This window comes from Rutilus rutilus (genome assembly GCF_951802725.1).
Source record: "Rutilus rutilus genome assembly, chromosome: 1".
In the NCBI taxonomy this organism is placed as follows: domain Eukaryota; kingdom Metazoa; phylum Chordata; class Actinopteri; order Cypriniformes; family Leuciscidae; genus Rutilus; species Rutilus rutilus.
In genome coordinates this window covers 17,747,584-17,772,158 of record NC_140209.1, presented here as the reverse complement: position 1 = coordinate 17,772,158, position 24,575 = coordinate 17,747,584, and the positions used below count along the sequence as shown (strand labels likewise).

At 38.9% G+C, this 24,575-nt stretch overlaps 2 protein-coding genes across 2 annotated transcripts in view; one reads left to right on the top strand and one right to left on the bottom strand.

The window, feature by feature from the left end:
- LOC311291366 (uncharacterized protein) overlaps nucleotides 1-12,245 on the bottom strand; it is an 18,719-nt gene extending 6,474 nt beyond the window's left edge. Inside the window, exon 1 of the mRNA XM_084410353.1 lies at nucleotides 11,653-12,245. Coding sequence (XP_084266479.1) covers nucleotides 11,653-11,731 — 79 coding nt within the window. The 5' untranslated portion in view covers nucleotides 11,732-12,245. The remainder of the gene's footprint in view (nucleotides 1-11,652) is intronic.
- A 9,142-nt stretch (nucleotides 12,246-21,387) lies between these two features.
- Nucleotides 21,388-23,949, top strand: LOC311276669 (uncharacterized protein). The gene is made up of 7 exons (XM_084386474.1): nucleotides 21,388-21,491; nucleotides 21,650-21,741; nucleotides 21,817-21,934; nucleotides 22,271-22,376; nucleotides 22,466-22,666; nucleotides 22,806-22,979; nucleotides 23,355-23,949. The coding sequence occupies exons 5-7, from the start codon at nucleotides 22,486-22,488 to the stop codon at nucleotides 23,570-23,572; spliced, it is 573 nt and encodes a 190-aa protein (XP_084242600.1). The 5' UTR covers nucleotides 21,388-21,491; nucleotides 21,650-21,741; nucleotides 21,817-21,934; nucleotides 22,271-22,376; nucleotides 22,466-22,485; the 3' UTR covers nucleotides 23,573-23,949.
- The last annotated feature ends 626 nt before the right edge of the window (nucleotides 23,950-24,575 follow it).

Below are 24,575 nucleotides of genomic sequence, written 5' to 3'. Positions count from 1 at the left end.
TCTACAGTTAATGGTTTACTACGTTTTTCAACTATGATAACCTACTTTTCCCACTTATGCTAATATTTTTATCCGTTCTTTTTACTTCCCAGAGAGGAGTGTCCAACATGATGCTCGAGTTGCACGGGCCACAGGTATGTGCAAAAAAGTGGTCAGCACATTCTCCTACAGCTGGAAAAAGAAGAATGCCCTGACCAGTGCACAGAGAGAGCTGAACCTGCCCCCCCACAAGCTGATCACAGAATCCCCAACAAGGTGGGGGTCCCGTGTCAAAATGATGGAAAGGGTGTTGGAGCAGGAGAAGGCCATCACTCAAGTCCTGGCGGCAGACCAAAAGTCACGCCACCTTCTACCCACCTGGCAAGACATTGATGTGTTGGAGGCCATAACCAAAGCACTGAAGCCTCTGCAAGATTTTACAGATGCCCTGTCAGGAGAGGAGTATGTTAGTGTCTCCTATGTTAAGCCAGTCCTCCATCTACTCAATACAAACATTTTGAAGCCAGAAGAAGACAAAGCAGGACTGTGCGAGGACATCAAGAAGAGGGTCTTGGATTATTTGAATGAAAAATACAAAGATCCTGCCACTGATGAGCTGCTCAACATGGCAACATTCCTGGACCCACGGTTCAAGACCACCTACATGTCACCTGAAAAGTTGGAGGAAGTGAGGAGCAGAGTAGCTACAGAAACCAAAGCACTGGAGGAGAAGACAGCCACAGATGCCTCTTCCACAGAGGACCAAAGCGAGAGGGAAACTAGCACTGTACAACTGAAAAAGCCCAAACACAGCCTGGGCAGTTTCTTCAAAAAGTGTAGCAGTGCACCACCAAAGCAGCAGGGCATTGACATGGAGCTAGATGGCTACCTGCTGATGGTGACGGCTGACAGTGACTCTGATCCACTGGAGTGGTGGCGTCTCCAATGTTCCCACTTCCCGCGCATTAGCCGTCTGGCAAAAAAATACTTATGCATCCCAGCCACAAGCTCACCCTCCGAGCGTGCATTCAGCACAGGGGGCAATATTGTAACAAGCTCCAGGGCATCACTGAAGCCAGAAAATGTTGACAGGTTGGTGTTCCTGGCAAAGAACTTGAATGTCTAGTTTCATCAGAGTTCAGATGAAGAGAGAGTTAGTTTTTGAGAAAAGTACACATTATTACACTGTTCTTGTGTTATTACACTGCTAATTTTTGTTTTGTTGTACACTGTTAAGTAAGATCTTTAGGTTTTTTGCAAAATAAATGTTGAGAATGCATAATACTCTCCCATGTCTCTTTTTGATAAGGATACCTACCATTTACTTATTATATTATAAAAATATTAACTTTATTCACATACTAAAGAGAGACAGGACAGGCTACTCCTCCCAAAATGTACCAAAAAAAAGTTATACCGTGATATTATACCGTCACCGTTCAAAAGATGAAAAATACAGTGATATTAATTTTAGGTCATATCGCCCACCCCTAATATATATATATATATATATATATATATATATATATATATATATATATATATATATGAAGAGTTCAGATGCAAAAGCCTCTAAGTGCCATCTGAAATTTTCCTCTAAAATGATCATTTTTATCAAGCTTGTATATTTAAGTTCAACAATTTCACTTAAATGGCAACGAAAATTACCTATTAATTGTCATTAAAGTGAAATTACTTAACTTAAATATACAAGCTTGATAAAAATGATCATTCTAGAAGAAAAGTTCAGATAGCACTTAGAGACTTTTGCATCTGAACTCTTCACATACATACATACATACATACATACATACATACATACATACATACATACATATTAATGAAAAGTAATGTTACATTACTTCTTCCTCAGACTCGACGCTCATACGGGTTGCCAGGGGTTTGAGGACACGCAACAGGAAAGAGTGCATTTGACAATGAAAATTGGCAATACAGCACCTTTAAAGCCCTTTCACACCAAAAGTGGAATAAATAATTCTCAGGCTAAAGGAAATGCATATTGGTCAGCAGCAAAGACATTGGTTAATAAAGTGAGATTAAGTACATAAAGTATATTTGTGTAATTTAATAGTGAATTATAAAAATCTCAATCTCAAAATATAAAATTCTGAGATTGCATTTGACTTTTTATTAGTTTTGAGGAATAATGAATGTTATCGAGCAAGTGAGATGAGTAAATACATGTTCACATTTAGTCTAGGACTAAAATAACCATCATGTTTGTTTACACAGCGTAGGGCTGGGCGATAAAACGATAACGATATGTATCGCGATAGACTCGTAATATATTAATAAAAAATGCGTTCGATAAAACGTTCTATAATTTTTTTTCTTCGTCGGAAGAAACCAGAGGTTGCGAAGCAAATTTGGTTGCATGAACAAAGGCACTCAACTCTCTGGTAACCTAGCAATGTAGGGGGTGACACGCTAACTACCAGTCAGTATGGTTGCGCAATATTGTTGTCTCGTGTTGGATTCTTCAGTAACAGAACCGGCGTGGAGTGATACAGCGATTGTTGATAAAACAGGAAAAGTCAGCTCGCCTGACTTCAAGTCTGACCGTTGTCAGTCCAATGTCATCAGCATTATGACCCCTCATTCGCGCCGCAGGAATTTTTTACGCTCGTAACGCGCCTTTGCATTGACTTAACATTGAAATCACTCGTGCCTGACGCGCTACTCGCGTCCGGTGTGAACGCACCATGAGAAAATTGAGAGAAAATCTGCTTGTTAAATGCGTACATAGATGCGTCACGCGCAACTCTTATGCTGCGTTCACACCAAACGCGAATATGCATCTAAATTCGCGCCTGCCGCGTCTAGTTATACGCGTGACCACTTTGTGTGCATTCGCTCGTCAAGAGCGAAATTGACGCGCGTAAAATCAAAAGTTTGAAGCGAAATTTACGCGCGTCACGCGCATCAAAGGCGAAATCCGGGGGCGAAAGTTTCGAAACCTGTTGGCGGCCATCTTTTTTAGATGTTTATCGAGCATTAGCATTAGCATTAATCGAGAGAGTCACCGCTCGTATATGCTCTGGAGAGCAGAAACAGCTGCGTAGGGGACATCGTCACTGTACTCGGGTCCACTAAACCCTCCGGAGGGTTTCAGGAGTTTCACAATTTGCTCCAGGAGGTAGGTTTGGTGGACCTAACGGTGAGGACGCTGACGAGGACAGCGTAGGCCGTATAAAGCCTCGGCCTCGAGTGGTCTCTGCATGACGAGCCCGCGCTGTACAGCCCGGCGCGAGGTTCACCCTCTCCCGCACCTAATCTGTCATTTATTTTTGTTTTGATAATAAATGGAGCCAGCCTCCAAAAGTGAAACCTGTCCTGTGATTTTTTTAAACGTTTTTATACACTAAATTGTGTTTGTTGTCTTTACATTAGATTAAAGTTTCATATAATCTAGAATAGATATGGAATAAATAGCATTCAATACAAATGAGTATCTCTCATATTGAAATCGAGTTTATGTGAAAGATTTGCTTTGTTGTGCATTTTAGTCATATTACAAAATATTGAGGCCAAACATAAAATAACATTATAAACTCTCAGTTCACCACGTGACAGCAGCAAGCAGGCTCCTGATTGGTTAACGCGGCGCGAATTGACGCAGAAGTTCAGATTTTCAACTCGGGCGGCAGACGCGAATTCGCGTCAAAAGCGTGAATGCACAAATAGCACTAATAAAATCATTCGCGCGTAACGCGCTTAACGCGCCAGACGGTCAATTCGCGTCATTTGCGCCGCAAGACCTCCAGACGCGCGTAAGTCTTACCATTGACTTAACATTGAAATCACTCGCGCCAGACGCATATTCGCGTTTGGTGTGAACGCAGCATTAAAGAGACAGTAGTAAACACGCTGCCGCTTGTCCTTAAAGGGTCACGACACCCCCCTCTTTCAGCTCAAGTCTAGCTCACAATCTTTTTGAAAAATGCAACTTAAATGGGCGTGGTGGCTGTAAGAAGAAGGGAGGGGAGTGGGTGTGGTCAAAGCCAATGGCCTATGCATCCAGTAGCACCTCAATGCAGTACACGAGACCGTCACTAAAAATCAGTGGTAAAACGAGGAAATGGTCGATTTTTTTTTATAGCTGGCAAAGTTAAAGTCTAATGAAATACACTGACACCTTATTAAAACATATAAATGTACATGCCTATGTATAATTATGCCATTATAAAATATATATGTTTATATACACACTATAAATGCATATATTTGAAAATAATACATTTTCCGCTAAAAAAAAAAAAAAAAAAAACATTCCGTAGGCTATAGCCTAGATCTACGCGCCCCCTAAACCCACATAATAAAGATGGACAATGACATAGAAATTTGCACAAACTAAGCACAATATCTACATTTTAATAACGAGTGATTATTTAACAAAAGGCAAGTAAAACGGTCAGGGTTACATTTTAGACACACACACACCTCTGAAGCGATAGAAAAGTCCTCGGGACCGCATCACTCGCAAGACGAAACCTGCATTGGTGTACAAGGTCGAAGTCCACCATTCTCCAGTTGAATGGTTGCTACACACATAGTTTAGATGTGTCCGTGGTTGATGGCCAACCAACCGCCCGCAGTCAGAGTCCAGCCAGGGAAGCATCGCGCGGAAAGATGCACTGGAACTTTTGCACCACGAAAACAAACGCGCGTCCCATCATTGCCTCTCTCATCTACTACGTGATATCACAGTTGGACATGTCTGTCATTGGAAAGTTCCACGTGGTGTCATGAATAATTAAGAGGCAGTGTCTTCTCATTGGATAAGAAAACTCAGTCATGAATAATTATGAGACACCGATGAGTCAAAGTACTATAGTCTACCACGTCATAGCCTGTGACGTGGACACGATGAAGATTTTAAACCCGGAAGACAAAAATAGCGGAAAAAAACTAAAATATTACCATTTTCCCCCTACTATTAAATCTAACAGATGCTAACATTGTCTTCAATGGTGTTCAACACATATACCTCTGTTAAAATCTCAGAAAATTTTGTTAAGGGTTTCATGACCCTTTAAAGGGATAGTTCACCCAAAAATAAAAATTCTCTCATTATTTACACGCTCTAATGTTGTTCAAACCTGTATTAATTTCCTTCTTATATTTTTTAATATTAATATTTTGAAGAATGTGGCTATCCAAACAGTAGCTGGTCCCCATTGACTTCCATAGGAGAAAAATATACTAAGGAAGTCACTGGGGTACATCAACTGTTGGTCATTCTTCCAAATAACTTTTATTTTCAACAGAAGAAATAAACTTATTCGAGTTTAAAACAACGTGAGAGAGTAAATTATGAAAATTTGAATTTTTAGGAGAGCTATCCGTTTAATGTTAATAAAACAAATTGCAAAGATAAAATCACTTACTGCTATTGACTGATAACTTTAATAGTAGCTTTAATAAGTATAAATGTATAATTTTACTTAAAGTGAAGTTTTATTTTCACATTTGTTCATTTAATTACTTTCTTCAATGCTACTGTTAAATACACCTACTGTAGCTGAAAACATAAAGCACTGTTTATTTAATCTGTATATTAAAAGGTGCCATGTGTCAGAATTGACGTAAAAATATCCAAAAAAATTAGCTACACACATCAAAAGAATGAGAAGAAATAAGGGCGATGATGTCATTAAAAAAATGACAAGTTATAGACCAATTTTCAGTTGGTAAACATGGTGACGTTTTTTGTGGGCGGAGCCTAGGTGGTGGCAGAACAATCCCTCTGGCCGCTTTACTAACGTTAGTTTGCAAGTTTTGTTAGCTTGTTTTTTAATAATGACTGGAGAAAATCCGATTTTATCTTAATGTGCAAGGTCACTCACTGTCCAGGGCCGCGATTGTTATTTGCAAAAGTTAATTTTAACGGACACGCTCAGTCAATGGATGGACGATCTGACGGGATTAATGTTAACGCTGCCTCCGGTTGAGTGGCCTGACTTCTACACCTGCCCGATAGAGAAACTGAGGGCATATAAATCTTTAGATGCCTATAACTGTACTAAATGGTCACGTTACGTACAAGACTTGTGTGGTAAGTTAGCCTACGATCTGCAGTTCTGCCTAGCCAGCGCCACGGCCAGGCACAAAGACGACAATGAATGTAAAGAGTGACATTACGGTGCAATTTTAACGATGTGAATATTTTCTAGAAAAAAAAATTCCAGATACAGCATATTCATTTTTAAAACTATGCATTTGATTACCCTTTCTTACCAGGTTCCTCAAAAAGTAACTGTTATAGTCACAATCAGTCAAACCAATGATGATTCACAAATAATCACAATCATTTAGAAAACATTATGCGATAAAATTTCAAATTGGAGCCTGTACTCCGTCGATTCTTGCACCCAACAACACAACAAGATGACATTTAGGGCGCTTTCACACTAGCACTTTTGGTGCGCACCCGGGTTCGAATGACGTCATAGTTCGGTTCGTTTGGATGATGTGAACGCTGTTTTCCGAACTCGGGTGCGCACCCGCGAACCGTACTCGAGTCCGCTTAAAAAGGTGGTCTGGGGTACGGTTCATGTGAACTCGGGTACGGTTCGCTGCTGATATGAATGCAATCGTACCAAATCGCGGAAGTGAACCGCTATTGATGACGTATAATCTGGTGCGTGCGTGTGTGTTTAACAACTGTAAAAGTGTCAATACGCTTACCTTGACGAAAACCGGGATTGACGCACTGCAAGCAGAGATGATTTCTGCTTGCCTCCACAAAAATTGTCCTCAGCGTACATCCCACTGTCTTTGGAACGGTTTTAATACTTTTGCGGCAGACAGACGCAAGTGTGTTTCTGTATCTTTTCTTTGAAAACAAAACCAAAGGTTCATAAAAAGAACAGCAAATGTGACGCGAGCAATTCTATCCATTTTGACGCCTTTTCATAGCGGTTACCAAGCAACGCGAGTACGCGCCAGCTGCAGCTTGATGATGCAAGCGTACCAGGGTTCGGATACAAATAATATAATGTGAACACAGTCCATCGGGGGCTGGGGGAGGGGGGGAGTAATCGAACTTGGGTTCGGAACAGGCAATCGAACCAAGTGTGAAAGCACCCTTAATAACAATAATAATAATTTAAGCTCTTTATTATGTAGCCGAATCTGTGCTGGTTTGTATTGGCCGCCTCCAGTTTTCCATTCGTTTTGCCACCAGCTAACGCTGTGACGTAACTGTGACGTAGGCTCGAAATTGGTCTATAGTGCTGCAGAGATATCAACCTGAATTAGCATTAGCATTACTAGCCACGGCCCGACAGGTGTCGTAATACCAGTTTCGGCCATGGGAGGCGGTATGCGGGCAACATAACCACCAGTCAAACATGCAATACACGAATAACTCGCACGGCTTGTGGGTGTACTTGAACCTGATGTCAATCGTGTGGAAAGTAGCCTACAGCTAACTACTACATTCAAATAAAATCTGATAAAAAAAAGGAACAGAACCAGAGTAAACATTGGCACTGCTTTCCATCGCTGGAGACAACTAATGGACATGAAAAAAATGAGGTTCGACTCCGAACTTGCAACATTTCTTTTGGATTGGTAAGTAAGATGCTGTTAGTATTTCGTTAGAAGTTTGTTTTTTATGTTTGTGTAGTTTTTTCGGGAAGTTATAACATAGAAATGTTTCGAAGGCTGTTCGATAAACGTATAACGTACATAAATATAGTATTGTAATAGTACACATATATAGCACAATCTCTATAGCTCTTTTTTCTTGCCAACTACGTGCAGGGCCGGTTCTAGACATTAGGAGGCCCTAGGCAAAATTCATGTTGGAGGCCCCCCACCCCCAATAAAAAACACTTGAAACAAATATGATTCCTAATCTTTTTATTTATACAACATTTCATTTTAAATTTAGTATATTTTTACTTACACAGTACATAAGTTTGGACACATTACTATGTTTAATGTTTTTGAAAGAAGTCTCTTATGCACATCAAGCCTGGATTTATTTGATCAAAAATACAGAAAAATAATATAGTGAAATATTATTAAAATTTTAAATAATGGTTTTCTATTTTACTATATTTTAAAATATATTTATGTGATGCAAAGCTGAATTTAGTGTCACGTGATCCTTCAGAAAACTTTATAATATTCTGATTTATTATCAAATGTTAGAAATGGTGCTTAATATTTATTTTATAACCTGTGATACTTTGTTTCAGGATTTTTTGATTATTAAAAAGTTTTTTTTTTTAAGTCTTCACTATCACTTTTTATATATTTAACACATCCTTGCTGAATATTCCTGTTTTTTTTCTGTATTTTTGATCAAATAAATGCAGGCTTGTATCATAATAAGAAACTTCTTTCAAAAACATTAAAAATAGTATTTTTACCGGTAGGCTACTGTATGTACATATTAATGGTTATGGAGGCCCCTCCTCAAAGCCCGAGGCCCTAGGCAATCGCCTGCTCTGCTTATAGCTAGCGCCGGCCCTGACTACGTGACCTATATTATGTTTATTAAATGGCTTTCCTGAGGTAAATCTGATATAATTGTTCTCCAGCTGTGTTATTGACCTCTTCACGCTGATAAAAAACACTGATTGGTCGATATTATGCATGAGGAATACATTTTGGTAAGTTGTAGCCTACTGTATCTTTCAACAGTGTTCGTGTTTTTTTACTATTAGCTAACGTTAGTGGAGATGTTCGGTTCACGTGCGCTAGGGATCTGTCGTGTAACAATTACAAGCGCCAAAACGGTATTTATTGTTTGAATTCAATAATAAAATTGACAGAATCTGAGAGCTGAGATTATTTTTATATCATAACTAACCTGCTCTGTCTATTCTGTCGGTATCCGTGTCCTCTTTGCTTCGCGATTTTTCTGTGCGTGAGAAAATTTATATGTGGCGTGAGAGCGCGTGAAAAGTGTCAATTGCGTGTGTCTCACGGTTAATGCGTGAGAGTTGGAAGCTCTGGTTACGTTGGCGCTAGCTTGGTCAACATCAGCGAATGCTGTATGTCAAATTAATGTTATTCAAACTAACAATAAAAATGTAACATGAACAAAACGAATATGAACATATTCACTGGTAAAGGTGAAGGGGAGTAGCTTGAAGATGTCATATTCATACTCTAGAGTAGACCAACTCACTTTCTGGAGGTATACTGCCCCCATCTGGTATGGAATGTGGAGTATGATTTTTTTTTTTTGAAGGAAGGCACCTTTAAGTCGTGTGTACATGTGTATCTTTGATCTAATATTTAATAACAAAGAACATGAGAACATTTTTTATCTTCGCCCCTGTCTGCCATTCTTTTTTATTTTATATTTTGTTACCTAAGGCTTTGAGCATTACAGCCAAACTAATGTCCATATTTTAAAAAACAGTCACAAAATAGTAAAACCAACATAAAAAAGAATCGTGATAAAATCATGAATCGTGATTTTCCTGAAAAAAAATCGTAATATTATATGTTTGCCATATCGCCCACCCTTTTATAAAGCATTTCTTACGTATTCTTTAATTTTGCACCTTAATGTTAAGATATAATTGTTAAGTGTTCATTGTGATTTTAGACTAATTATTTGAGTGTTTTCCATGGTCGTGTTGACATTTCTGCCTTTATAACTGATGGGATTATAATCAGAGGTAGGTTAAGTTTAAAATAAAAACATCTTTAAATGTAATATATTTGTCTCCTGGACTGGTCCTTATTTTAAATATGTCATAAAAAATATAATTATCTATATCGACCGATATGAAACACTTTTACAGTACTGATACAGTTTTCAGCCATATCGCCCAGCCCTTACACAGCGCGCACAACACCTCCTCTAGGGGCGTAGTTTGTGGGGGGGGAGGGGGGAGGTAACCCAATAACAAAACAAGCAATGTGAATGAGTGACGCGCGTGAATCACCGCTACTCAGAACACGTTCACCAGCGCACTAAAATGTTCTATTTGAATTCTATTGAGAATTTATCGCTTTAAAGGGCACCTATTATGGAATTTTAAAAATGACCTTTCATGTAGTGTGTAACATAGATCTAAGTGAACAAAAACATCCTGCAAAGTTTTATATATGAAAGTTCACCGTAAAAAAAAGTTATTGTCTCTCAAAATTAGGAGTCGAATCTGAGTCAATTTAATGAATCGGTTTTCCAATGAGTCATTTTCCTTTTCGTTGTGACGTCAAGATGAAAAATTATCAAATTGGCCACGCCCACTCATTGCGCGCGCAGACACCAGGGAAAACTTGAAAACATCATGTCGACAACAAGACGCCGTGTTCTTAAGTGCGAATCAAAAGCGACCATTTTTTCACTGCCCAGGGACGAGTAGTATGTGAAGAATCAGTGGCTAGAGTTTATATTTACAACTATACCACACAAGTATAGCCCGAAGCTTGTGCTGTGTTCGTGTCATTTTAATGACGATTGCTTTACAAACATAAATGCTTTCAAGTGTGGATTCGTGAGCCGGTTGCTACTGAAGGAAGGTCCAGTACCAAGTTTATTTGGATCAGCTTCCTCCTCCAAATCACAACCTGTAGGCCTAAGTATTATTAATAATTGTTGCTTTTATGTGTTCTGTAGCATGCTCAGTATGTATCTGTGTTGTGCAAGTTACGCTCAGCGCAGCTTCTAGGTCTCCAATGTCAATTTTTTTTTAAATACGTGAAATGTTTGTCGTTGTTATTGGAGTTGTCATAAAGAATAGAGCAATACCTTGTAGTACTGCAGTGCTTTATCAATAGGTTTATGCGTTGAGCTAACGCAAACAATAACTGATTGGGCGTTTACCACCGTACTTTGGGCTATGATCGCTAACATAAATCAACTCAAATTCCTTCTCTGATTTTAAATTTTTTACTACAAACTACGTAGTATACCAATCACAACTGACTGGGTCATCTGACCAATCACTGCAGATTAGCGTCACGCAAAGGAGGGGTTTGGAAAAATGAGTCGTTGAACGAATCATTTGGGAGTCGGTGAGCAAATCAGGTAAAAGTAAATGCATATTATAAGAAAACAAAAGTGTGTTTTTGTCATTGCATGCATGTAGGAGTCCCAAAACAATATTAGGAACATTTTAAATCCCATAATAGGTGTCCTTTAAAACACAATGGAGAATGTCAAGCATGATGTGAAACAGCCACATAAACTAAAAAGACTAAAAGAGATTAAAAGAGGGGAAAACATCATCCTGCACCAACATAAATTTCCCCAAAATGTTTTCTGCTAATAATGACACATATTAGCAAAAACATGGCTTTCAGATATTCCAAGAGATGACAGGATCAATATAAGAAAATGTTAAGTAAAGGTAGTTTGACCTACCACAGCACTTTGATAAAAAAAAAAAAAAAAATACTTTAAACTGATACGCTAGTTAAGTCAAGTCACTTTTATTTATATAGTGCTTTTAGCAATAGGTGCATAAATAAAATAAAATAAAATAAAATGCATTATTATCCTATGTAAACAAGTAAATGCTAACTAGGCTATTACTTTACTGCAGTTACTTTATCAATGCATGTGTGGATGATACCACATGTGTTGATGAACCCTCTGAACAAATAGGCTCACACAAATCAAAATATGCAACTGACACATGATAATAAACATAGAATTACAAAATATACACAACTTACATTGAGCTGTCGAACCAATAAGGATCCTCATTATAGGGTTTCTTGCATCCGGCTCAGTTGAGCAAACACTCAAAGCCATGCCAGTAACTCTCTAAACACTCTTACTTGTCTCTCTTAAAAGGATAGCCCTTCCCGTAGAAACCTCCCTAGATCCCCCTTGAGGCGGGGAGTAACATTACAGCACAAGAAATGGAACAGCCTTTCAGAACTGTTACAACTGTATGTAAAAAAAAAAAACCAAACAGAGGTGAACCAGATATAAAATAAGTGTAAATAAGGGAGATAATTTGACCTGATGTTGACAATCTATATGAAAGTTTCTCCAACCTCCCTCTACTGAACATTTGTTGAAAATCTGTACCATTTCATAGTTTACCTGTTAATCTAAATGTGATGAAGTGCTTGAATGTTTCTAACATGAATGTTCTTCAGCATCATGAATGAATGAAGAATAAACACCAACCTCTTTGTTCTTCAGGATCTTCAGTGTGTTTCATTCTGCAGGGTTCTGGATCACTCATGTTCTCACTGTCCTCTTTAATAAACTCAGTCTTTACAGATTTCAGCTCTTCCTGATGCTCTGATGCTCGTCTTCACTTGCATCTGATGGGAATTTACAGCATTTATTGGAGAATTGCTGTGAGAGGAGCTTCACTGATGATGTAATTGCTGTGGGAGGAGCTTCACTGATGATGTGATTGCTGTGTGAGGAGCTGATCTGCCAAAAATCAGTAAATTAGGTTTTTTTTTTTTTTACTTAATGACACATCTGTAAAAATTCTGGATATCATGTCTGTCTGTCTATCATAAAGTAACTGATGCTAGTTCAATTCATAACCCTAATTATTCTCATAATTATTCTCCTTCTTCATTAAAAAATAGTTGTGGAGTCTGTAGGGCTCCACCATATATGAGCATTTCCATCCATTCCAGTCGCATGCTTTGTTTCTCTGATGCATTATAAAGTATAATAAAGTATAATGTCTTTGTTAATATTCTCATAGATTTCACTTAATACAGTTAATAATCATTAAAATATTCTACAATATGCAGAAATAAAGAAAACTTTAATATCTTAATGTAAATTCTTCCAAATACAATTAATGATAAGAAAAACAGTTAAACTCAGAAATAAATGTACATATAGTAGCCAACAAATCCCCTCAGTCTGCTGACACCAATGAAATGAGCTTTAAGTGTCAATTTACAGGAGATCTGAAGACATCAGCATAATAAATGAGGTGAAAACAGGAACTATTGTCATGAAATAAAGAGTGTTTTCAGCAGATCTGTTAATATTGATGAGCCTCAGACTATCAACACTCATTCAACAAGCCATTCAGGATCATCAGCAGATCATCTCACTTTATTCTGAGTGTTTGCTGTTAGAAACACATTATTTGAGTCAGGATACATGATAAGAGCCTGTAAAACTGCTCTATTGAAAGACAATACTGTTATTGCTCACAATATGACATGGATAAAACATCAATAACACAAAAACATGAATGACACTCAGGTAAATAACTACACCATTATATGTCCATATGAATCTAAACATGTTTGATTTTCTCATAGCTGCATTAATTGCAATACAATTATTAGATCATCATTAGATTCAGTTTAAATCTGATTTATAGTTACTGCTGAAGTTGCATTTCTCATAAATAGTAGAAGTTATTCATAGTTCTAGAGATCATTCTTGTCTGGGCTGAACGCATCCATACGACATGCAACTCTTCAGAGAAGTAAGGAACCGGTACACACGGGCAGTCAGGAACGCTAAGAGTAGTTTCTTCAAACATAAATTTGTAGTACCAACTCAAAAAAGTTCTGGGACACTGTGAAGACCATGGAGAATAAGAACACCTCCCAACTGCCTATTGCGCTGCGGCTAGACAACACCATCACCACTGTCAAAACTGCTATAGTTGAAAATCTCAATAAACATTTTGCTATGGATGGCCATGTGTTCAATTTGGCTACCCATATGGCCATAAGCTCTTCACCCCCGGCATCACCTTGCCTTAGTCCCTCTAATTTTTCCTGCACACAAATTCAACCAGCAGATGTCATGAAAGATTTGCAAATGCTTGAGCCTTATAAATCAGCTGGACTAGATAATCTGAATCCAACCTTCCTGAAACTCTCAGCAGCAATCATTGCAACTCCTATTACTAGTCTGTTCAACCTTTCCATCGTATCCTCAGAGATCCCTAAAGATTGGAAAACAGCAGCAGTCATCCCCCTCTTTAAAGGGAGTGACACACTGGACCCCAACTGTTATAGACTGATATCCATCTTGCCCTGTCTCTCCAAAGTTTTCGAAAGTCAGATCAACAAGCAGATGATCAAACATTTTGAATCCCACAATACACTTTCTGCCATGCAATCAGGTTTCCGAGCTGGTCATGGCTGCACCTCTGCTACACTCAAGGTCTTAAATGACATTACAACTGCCATTGATAAAAGACATTACTGTGCAGCCGTATTTATTGACCTGGCCAAGGCTTTCGACTCGGTCGACCATCACATCCTCATGGCAGACTTGGTAGCCTTGGTTTATCAAAAAACTGCATCGATTGGTTCACCAACTACTTCTCTGACAGGGTTCAACTTGTTAAATCTGAGGGTATGATGTCTGGACCTATTGATGTCTCGATGGGGGTGCCACAAGGTTAGATTCTCTGGCCAATACTATTCTCTGTGTATATCAATGATGTTGCTCTTGCCGCTGGTATCTCTCAGATCCACCTATACGCAGATGACTCCATTTTATGCATATCTGGTCCTACATTGGACACTGTGCTAACCAATCTCCAAAAAAGCTTTGATGCCATTCAACATGCATTCTGGGGACTTAAGCTGCTCCTAAATTCCAGCATATCTAAATGCATGCTGTTCAATCGCACACTTGCCCGTACCCGCCAACTTGACTAGTATTTTGACTCTGGATGAATCTACACTGTAAAAAATTTGTAACACTCCCCAATCAAAAATTTCAATTGACCGATAACATCTAAATTTTTCAATTGGCCCAAGTGAAAATCTGTACATTTAATTTTAGAATTTACAGAATTTCACTTGGGCCAATTGAAAAATTTAGATGTTATCGGTCAATTGAAATTTTTGATTGTGGAGTGTTACAAATATTTTACAGTGTAGACTAGATTATGTGAATACCTACAAATACCTAGGTATCTGGTTAGATAAATCACTTTCCTTTCAGTTCCACATTAACGAGCTTCAAACCAGAATTAAATCTAGAATTGGCTTCTTATTCAGAAACAAAGCCTCTTTCACTTATGCTGCCAAACATACGCTGGTCTTACCAATATTAGATTTTGGTGATGTCATTTATAGAACTGCCTCTACCTCTCTTCTGAAAAGGTTAGATGTGGTCTACAACAGTACCATCCGTTTTGTCACCAATGGCGCTTTTAACACCCACCATTGCGACCTATATGCATTAGTGGGCTGGCCCCCTCTACATACTCGACGCCTGACCCACTGGTACCATTTTATATATAAATAAATTGTATTGAACTCTCTGTATCTGAACTCTCTCCTCACTATTGCCTTACCCGTCCGTAACCTGCGCTCTAGCAGGTACATCTCCCTAGTAATCCCAAAAGCAAATACTTCCTTCGGCCATAGCGCCTTCCAGTTTGCAGCTGCATACGACTAGAATGAGTTACAAAAGACACTGAAACACCATCTCTCTCACATCCTTTAAAGCACATCTATCAGAGCTTCTGCCTGTTCGTTGCACATGTTGACCCCCCTTTCCTATAATTTCACACTCAATTTACCTCTGCTCTAGTGCCTTTTGTTCTTTGGTACCCTGCTTGCACCAACCCGGTATCACGACAAGACGTGAAATAATCACGTTGGTCCACTTTGGAAAACGTGTAGATGTCACAGTTTAACAGCCTCAGACGTGAATCTTACACGTTTGCGTTAACACGTTCCAGTGGAGAAATACCCGGATGTTGACCTATTCTACACGCTATCGCTGTAAGATCTGCCATAACGACCTATTTTAGTTTTCATTAAACCGAGAAAAATGGCATTCTGTTGTATTGACGATCACTGAGCAATTTTATATTTAATTATTTAAAATGTAAAAAACATGATTATTTTCAAGGTGAAAAACATTCATTTGCCTTGTTCCACGCCGAAAAAAACGTCTAAATGTCACATTTTTATTCAAAACGTCTATTTGTCTTGCTTCCCCCAGCTCCTCGTTTAGGTGAAAGTAAACAATGTATTATATCGACATTAAACCATGTTAACCATAACCTTTTAAAGGTGCAGTGTGTGATTTTTAGCGGCATCTAGTGGTGAGATTTGCGAATTGCAATCGGTCAATAATTCGCGGCCTTTCCTTGAAATTTCAAACTCGAATGAGAGGCTACGGTGGCCGACGTAGGAAGCCGCGTCTTTTTCTGCTGCTTCTCATTCAAGTTAGTGATGAAACGCGTCTGTCTGTTCGCTGTCGGCTACGGTAGAAACATGACGTCACGATATGGCGACCTTCATAGAAGGGGTGGCCGCGGTTATGTACATATAAATGACTCATTCTAAGGTAATAAAAACATAACGGTTCATTAAGTAAGGTCTTTATACACCACTGAAAACATAGTTATGGATCTTATATTGCATTTCTGTCAATAGATCCTCAGAAATATCACACATTGCACCTTTAAATACTCAACCTAGTTCCGTTGCTTAGCAACTAAATTACCGGGAAACAATTAACTCCAGTAACTTCAGTGCCATTGGTTAGCACCTTAGTGCTTATACAGATTAGAAGACATTATGTGTTCGCTGCATTTTTAATGTTTTAATTCCGTGAAGAATTTTTTTGCTGTGTATGGTACAATACATTAATAGTGCATACCCTTTCCAAACGTGAGAACTACACGATACCCGAATGTAAGACGTCACGTGACGTCACCGTAATTTGCTAAAGTTTAATTTAAAGGGATACTCCACTTTTTTTGGAAATAGGCTCATTTTACATCTCCCCCAGAGTTAAACAGTTGAGTTTTACCGTTTTAGAATCCATTCAGCCGAACTCCGGGTCTGACGGTACCACTTTTAGCATAGCTTAGCACAGATCATTGATTCTGATGAGTCCAGTAGCATTTCTTTCAAAATGACCAAAGAGTTTCAATATTTTTCCTATTTAAAACTTGACTCTTCTGTAGTTAAACCGTGTACTAAGATCGACGGAAAATGAAAAGTTGCGATTTTCTAAGCCTATATGACTAGGAACTACTCTCATTCCGGCGTAATAATCAAGGAACTGTGCGGCCGTACCATGAGTGCAGCAGGGGTAATGATATGACGCAGCGCCTGAAAATAGGTCTAATAGGTTAGACAAACTTAGTCCCGGTCACGTTGGAAGAAGTTACCGAGCTGGGGACTATTTTCAGGCGCTGCGTCATATCACTACGCCTGCTGCACCCATGTTACGGCCGCACAGTTCCTTGATTATTACGCTGGAATGAGAGTAGTTCCTAGCCATATAGGCTTAGAAAATCGCAACTTTTCATTTTCCGTCGATCTTAGTACACGGTTTAACTACAGAAGAGTCAAGTTTTAAATAGGAAAAATATTGAAACTCTTTGGTCATTTTGAAAGAAATGCTACTGGACTCATCAGAATCAATGATCTGTGCTAAGCTATGCTAAAAGTGGTACCGTCAGACCCGGAGTTCGGCTGAATGGATTCTAAAACGGTAAAACTCAACTGTTTAACTCTGGGGGAGATGTAAAATGAGCTTATTTCCGAAAAAAGTGGAGTATCCCTTTAAAGAAGAAAAAAAAAAAAAACACTGAATAACCATTCACAGGATTAATACTTTCAAATGTGAAACTTGCATGTTTTTCCAGTTGTGGAAATTCTGGGAAAATACCCGTTAATGCCCGTTAATGATCTGCTTGCAACCACTTCTTCCTCACAGTAGGTGGCGGTAATGCCCGAAATCGATGCAAATCACCAAATAAAGGCAGACGAAGAAGAAGAATTACTCCTCTTCGGACTTCATCAAGCAGGTAAGGTTAAGACCGACGCGTTGACAACAATATACAACAATGTAATTATATAAGAGCTAATGTCATTTGCAATGTTAATATATGAAACAATTTATTTAATATTTTTATGGTGTTCTTTGGTCACTCAGTAAATGTCTTAATTTTCCAATAGACTTTTAACGTCAGCAATTTAGTCGTACAATTAAGATGGCTGAGCAGGACATTGGTGCAGCAGAGGATGCTATGTTCCATGCAGACCTGCTTTTGGCTCAAATGAAAGTGAGCATCTTTAATTATACAGTAGTCTGCTCATTTTGCAAATGAATGGGATTCATACAGTGAGTAAAAATGGGAGAAAACTCACTGCTGTTGTGTTTACATGTAATGTTGATTTTCTCTCGTGCAAGGAAAAGCAAGATGAGAAAAGTACACCCCCTAACCGTGAGAGTAAATTTCAGTGGATTGAGAGAGACTGTGAAGGGCGTCCACTGCGGAAAAGAAAGAGCAGAAGCGGAGAAACGCGTATGCGTTCATCAGCTACAGGTTGGTCTTCGTCTGTATCTTACTGTATTATTCTGAATGGGTGTATGTGGAGCCAGGCTAGATTGGTCTTATATAGATGTCTTTTCTGGTTAAATCACCTGTAAATATAGCCTATAACTTCACTGCTTTTGATTGTTACAATCCCAAAATTCCAGGATGCCTATGCCCCCCTTGCTAGTAATGTTTCCAAACAAACTTTGTCTGAACATTGCATCCACAAGTGATGCAGTAACATTACAGTAGTTATTTTTCTTTCTGCTAGAGTACCATGTCTGATTTACTTACTTGCACCAAACTGCAAAATTATTTAAGGGAGACTTTATCCCAATATCTTTCAGTCCTGGATCCTTGTGAACCATCTGAGGAGGTACCCATGGTGACAGAACAAAACTTGTCTCAACACTTACTTGGTAGGATGACTCCATATTGCCATTTTTTAATCAAATGAACAGTGTAAAATTATTGTTTGTTACTTCACTATATTGTAGCCAAGTAGTTTAATCTTTCCAGAACCACAATGGGTTCTTTGTAGAACCACTAAGGAGCTTTTTTCATGTCCCTCTTTCAGACAGTGAGATGCAGAAACTGCAGGAGATTCTGGCAACAACTGTTGAAGCTTCAGATGGTCCTCCTTCAACATCATCATCATCATGGAGCTTGCGACAGTCTGCAGCCCAAGATAAGTGGCAGAAAGCAAGGCCTTACCACCTGGACTGCTTGTTGTTCTCCAGGGTGGTCAAAGAAAATAAATGCAGTCAGTGCTCATCTCCTGCTATTATTCGTTGCAGAGACTGCATGCCAGAAGAGTGGCTGTGTATGGAGTGTGATGTCATTTGCCACAAAAAACTGGTACTCCATAACAGGGAGTCCTGTATTGATGGATTTTACCGCCCCATTCCGCCAACGGTGTGCTGTGTGAAAGAAAATGGCAGATATACATTAAAAAATCAAGGTACTGCTCTGATTATTGTGTGTGAGAGAGAGAACTTTTGTGTAGTATTTACATTTCCAATCAGACAGTCCTTTAAGCTCTTTTCAAAATTGTGCAATTTCTTTTTAGTTCGGCTGTTGCCTACAGTGAGACCTTACCGACTGTGCTCCTGTGACCCAACAAACATCACAGAATCTGCTGGAAAAGCAACTATTTTGGTTTCCATAAATGGTAGGTTGGCTTTATTTTTTGGTTTGCAGTTAAGGGTCACAAGATATTCATACGTTTTGCAGTTATGTGTCAAGAAGATATTCATATGTTTGACTCTTTTTAGGTCGTTATGACTTGTACTTGCCCAATTTGGCGTGCAGAGTGTGTCTATCACAATGGACCCCTGACAGAAGCGACCTCATAAGAAGTGGGTATTGGCCAGCATCTGTGAATGCTGACACATTGTTTTCAGTGGATGTTTTCTGCACATTTGAGGAGATGAAAACCGTTGCTCCGGGTTTGTCAAGACAAGGCTTTTTGCGGCTGTTAGAGCAGAGGACAGAGCAGTTTGGAAGGGTATGTTCCGTATGGATGAAGATTTCCTTAATTAGAGACCATTGGCTATTTCATTTAACTTTTCTCTTAACTATTTGCACATTTACAGAGGGGTAAAATACATGGAGATGCATTTCAGAGGAGCTTTGTGGAATACACTTTCTGCCAGTTTTTATGTGAGAAAATGGCAAATGTGGAGCACTTCACCTGCCCAGCATGTACGCCCAACATGCTTGCGGTTTCTGCAGACGGCAACAGAAAACTCTACAGATTTCAACACTCTAAAGGGTAATGCAAGGCAACACAGAAGCTTCTATTTCTCATTAGATAATTATTCAAGGTTCCATGATAGGTTGTACTTGTTTCTGCTTCCTCCCGGGTTTCCTCTTTTGCTGTTATTGGCCATTACTCTGCACCATTTTATAGACTTGTCATATATCCACCACACTACAACAATTTGACACATTTGATGCCAGGTATCAGTATAAATTTGCTGCCTTTTAAAATCCAGTACGAAGAACCATGTGGTGATAATTTTGTATTTTGCAGCTGTGCACCTGGCTTAAAGGGATAGTTCGCCCAAAAATGAAAATTCGGTCATCATTTACTCACCCTCAAGTTGTTTCAAACCTGTATGAATTTCTTTCCTCTGCTGAACACAAAAGAAGATATTGTGAAGAATGTCGGTAACCAAACAGTTTATGGACCCCATTGATTTCCATAGTAGGAAAAAAAAAATACTATGGAAGTCAATGGGGTCCATCAACTGTTTGGATACCGACATTTTTCACAATATCTTCTTTTGTGTTCAGCAGAGGAAAGAAATTCATACAGGTTTGAAACAACTTGAGGGTGAGTAAATGATGACCGAATTTTCATTTTTGGGCAAACTATCCCTTTAAGTTGTTTCACACCTTCTAAAACCTACTGAACAAATTGTGTCTGACACTGAATATGCCTTTTTTTTCTGCTTTCATTAAGGTCAGAGGAACCATACTTTGAGGGCAACTTCATTGCCAAAGATGTGGACGTATCCTCTTTCGTTGAAGAGATCAGGAGTAAAGCGAAAAGTGTTAGTAATGATTCAGAGTTTGTTGTCCTGCTATGTAAATGCAGTATTTTGGGCATCTAATTTATTATTATTATCATTATTATTATTATTTTATTTTTTTTCCATTCAGACTCCAGGAAAAGGCACTTGTGGGGCTAGTCAGTGGTCTGCTTCCAGGGAGACTGCCAGAACAGCTACCAAACTTGATGAAGAGGGTCTTGAGGTAGCTGTTTGCAGGCATGGGGTGATATTAAAGGGTCTCAACATGTACAGGGGGGAGATCTTTGCGTATCCCCTATTCCTGCAGAAGGAGCTTCAGGCAGCCACAAACATTCATTTCTACTGCACTGACATCTCATGCAAACACTGGCCCTATCTTCAGAAGATGTCAGTCTCTATGCCTGAACTGAGCCCTCTTCTTCAAATGAGGCCGTTTCTGTCAGTCATGCACGCCAAGGCCCATTCAACTAAGTGTGAGGTATTGTCTTTATTATGCCATTTAATATTGCTATTTAATTTAATTATTGATAATGGGAATGCACAATTTATATCTTTGCAAAACTGAGATTGGTGCATCCCTAACCAATAACTTTTTCACACATTTGTTAGATTGTCTGGAGTGGTAGGAATCAGGAGGGTGCTGGCACAACTGCAGGGGAAGAGGTGGAAATGGTGAACAGTTTCCTCTCTCGTTGTGCTCTCACAACTAAGTACATGACCAAATCTGGTATGTGATCCTTCTTATTACATTAATAAAATGTTTTGTTCTTTCAGTTATTCTTTCAGTAGTCTTTCATTCTTTATATAAAAATACAGAAGAGAAACCTTTATTTTAATTAAATTTTAATAGGCCGCCCAGTAACATTTGAATATGTTTTCAAAAAGCTCGCAATGACATGCTGACTGTACATGCAATTGGGTGGAATAGATGCAAGCATGATGGCCTTCATCTTGCATTGTCCAAGAGATATGTCAAGGTATTGACCATATTACACAGAATTAATCTGGTCCAAGATGGCAAAGGTAATTGTTTGTTTGCATTTTTATTGAAGACCGTCCGAAAGGCTGAGGCTGAGTCCCAGAGGCTGGAGAACTTGAGCCGTGAACTTGGGTGTCCTGAGAACATGGTGCAGCAGTGGGTAAATGACGTCAGACAGTGGGCCACTGATGGTACAGTAATGACGTTATAAATAATAGAATATTTACAGTTACAGCATAGTGTGCTTGCCAGTGTTGAGGACTTGTTACTGTAATCACATTACTTTCTTCTGTAACACATTATGGTCCTAAATGAATATCATGTTTAAGGTGTTTTAGCCACTGTTGCAAACTGCACATACATGATGCACTGTCAGTTAAATTTGTGGTTTCTATTCCTGTACCTTACTCAGGTTGAAACGGCTCTGCCCCAAATGCCTTATAACTAACAATTCAGTAATACAGCTATCAGAAATGTAAACTACTTTCCAGAGTGGTTATTTATTCATGCTTTTGTCTCCTCCCAAGATTCTATAGATGCCAGACAGGATGACCAACATATCCTTCAGCGGTCGATAGAGCATATATGTCTGAGTGTCTATCAAAAAAAAAGCAAGCCTTTATAATCAGACAGGTATTTTGTTGACTTATCTATTGTATTTACATGACTTGTGAATCTCTTGTCCAGATTTTATGTTTCTGTCATGTGTTTGGAAATTATAGACAGCAACAAGATTCGACAAATGCGGCGACGGAAATTGGGGGATGAGAAAAGAAAACTCTTTGAAGCAATCCAACGATACAATGAGCAGGTGCCAGAGGAGGAGGGCATAAATGAGCAGATGGTCGAGAGCCGACTCTCTATGGTGGGCCATGCCAGTGGGGAGGACAGTCTAATATGGCCATGGGAGGTTCACAACACTGGTATGGAACAACTTTTGTAAGGGAGAGGGATTACATTGAGCAAACAGATGTTGACGCAGCTTAATGGGCATGTATTCTATACAACTATATTGCAGCTTACAGGTCAATCCTGTTAACTGGCTCATTTGTTTGACTTTAGAATCCACAAACATCCTCACTAAGAAGAAGATCTTTGATGCATACATGTCAAAGATGCGGCTGCAAGCAGAGAAGATCCTAATTCTTAGGGAGATGAGACAGCACTGCACCTACCTCAGAGGGCTGGCTGACGGCATTAGGAAGCTGATTGCAGAAATGTCTGGAGGAAACCATGGTAAGAACATGGATTTTTTTTATCATTTATTTATTACGTAGTATTATTATCTATTTATTGATTTATCTACTTGAACTTTGGTCGCTGCTTAGTCTATGTATTGTGGCCTGTGTATTTGTTGTTTTGGTGTCCAAATGCAATATGATGTCATTGACAGTGTTTCTGAATGCTTGTCTAAGTGTTGTCTTGTTAATATGACTGGTAGGCTAAAACTGAATTGCCCTACGGGGATAAATAATGTTGTTTGAATTGAATTGAATGTTCTAATGCTGTTCAGAGATGGAAATGTATGGCTGCTATCTTAACTGGGTCAAGTTTAGGGTCTAAAAGGGTAAGAATTAAAGTGTGCCTTTTTCGTTTTATACTTCCTTCTAGGCAGTTTAACTGATGAGGGGCATTGTGGGCTACAGTGTCTTCTACAGGAAAGGCTTGCTAATGTGGAGGAGAAGATTCGAGTCGTTTCCTCAAGATACAGCTCGGCTTTAGGACCTCTATTCCCTGAAGACTGGTCCGAGGAGATACCGGAGATACCGGATGAGAGTAAAGAACTTGAATACGAGAGCTCAGAGGACAGTGATTTGGAAGATGTCTAATTTGTGAATTGACATGTGTTTTTGCATTTGCTTGCCTTGGTTTTTTTTTTTTTTTTTTTTTTTTTAGGGGGTGGTTTTGGACATCCCCTTTTTCAGTAGATAGCCTCCCTCATTTAATTTAAATAAATACCATTGCCTTTATTGTGATGAGTAAACTAGAAAAATTATTTGTGTCAGATGAAGTGTCCCCACCCACCAGCCCTGTAACCAGTCAAACTGATGTATTTGTTACTGACTGTATAAATAAAAACTGATGTATAGTGATCTTTCTGCTGTTATGCTTTATCTGCTCTGTATGCTAGGCTTAATTGTTCCTGCACCACATTCTCACACAGTCATAGTCTGACAGTGAGTTGTTGAATGACTACCACCAAGACTACTTTATGGATATTATAGCAACTACATTAGTCTAATATATAATGCTGTTTTTGTTGAAGCTCATCCAACTGCAGACGTGTTAGGTGAAAGTATTTGTAGTATTTTGTGCCTCTTATTAATGCAACAGTATAAGTCACACGTGCTACAAAAATAAAATAAACAATCTGTGTGCAATTAATTATCTGCCACAGACCCACCCAGTTTTGCATTAACTTTGCATTGTTCCTTCACAATAACTATTCAGACTGATAGATTTTGGTTAAATTGACTGTTTAATGATTCATCTGTATGAAAAGCTGTATTATAGAGGTTTGAGACAGCATAGCAGGGGGAGGGGCATACAAGTTACATTAGGAAATGTTGGCATGGGACATTTATTGATACAGGGGTTAGTGACAAATTTGATTTGTGAAATTTGAGACCCCTAGCTGGTTCTGTGAACACAGAAGGTAGAGCCACGAATCTGAAAAATCTGATATGGGGTGTAAAAGGGTCTATGAATGAGTGAGGTGGGATTTCAACTTGCTCCCTTGTTTTGTATCATATGCAATTGTTTAATGCAACATCTCATTGTTCTGTTAGAAGTTCGAAATGGTAAACCTAGGTTTAATACCCATAAAATGCA

What these genes read in the sequence shown, in the direction of transcription:
- LOC311276669 (XM_084386474.1), top strand. Translation starts at nt 22,486, where the DNA reads ATGCGGCGACGGAAATTGGGGGATGAGAAAAGAAAACTCTTTGAAGCA. An exon ending in ATGGGAGGTTCACAACACTG is followed by an intron (nt 22,667 to 22,805) that starts GTATGGAACAAC and finishes GTTTGACTTTAG; the next exon opens with AATCCACAAACATCCTCACT. An exon ending in AATGTCTGGAGGAAACCATG is followed by an intron (nt 22,980 to 23,354) that starts GTAAGAACATGG and finishes ACTTCCTTCTAG; the next exon opens with GCAGTTTAACTGATGAGGGG.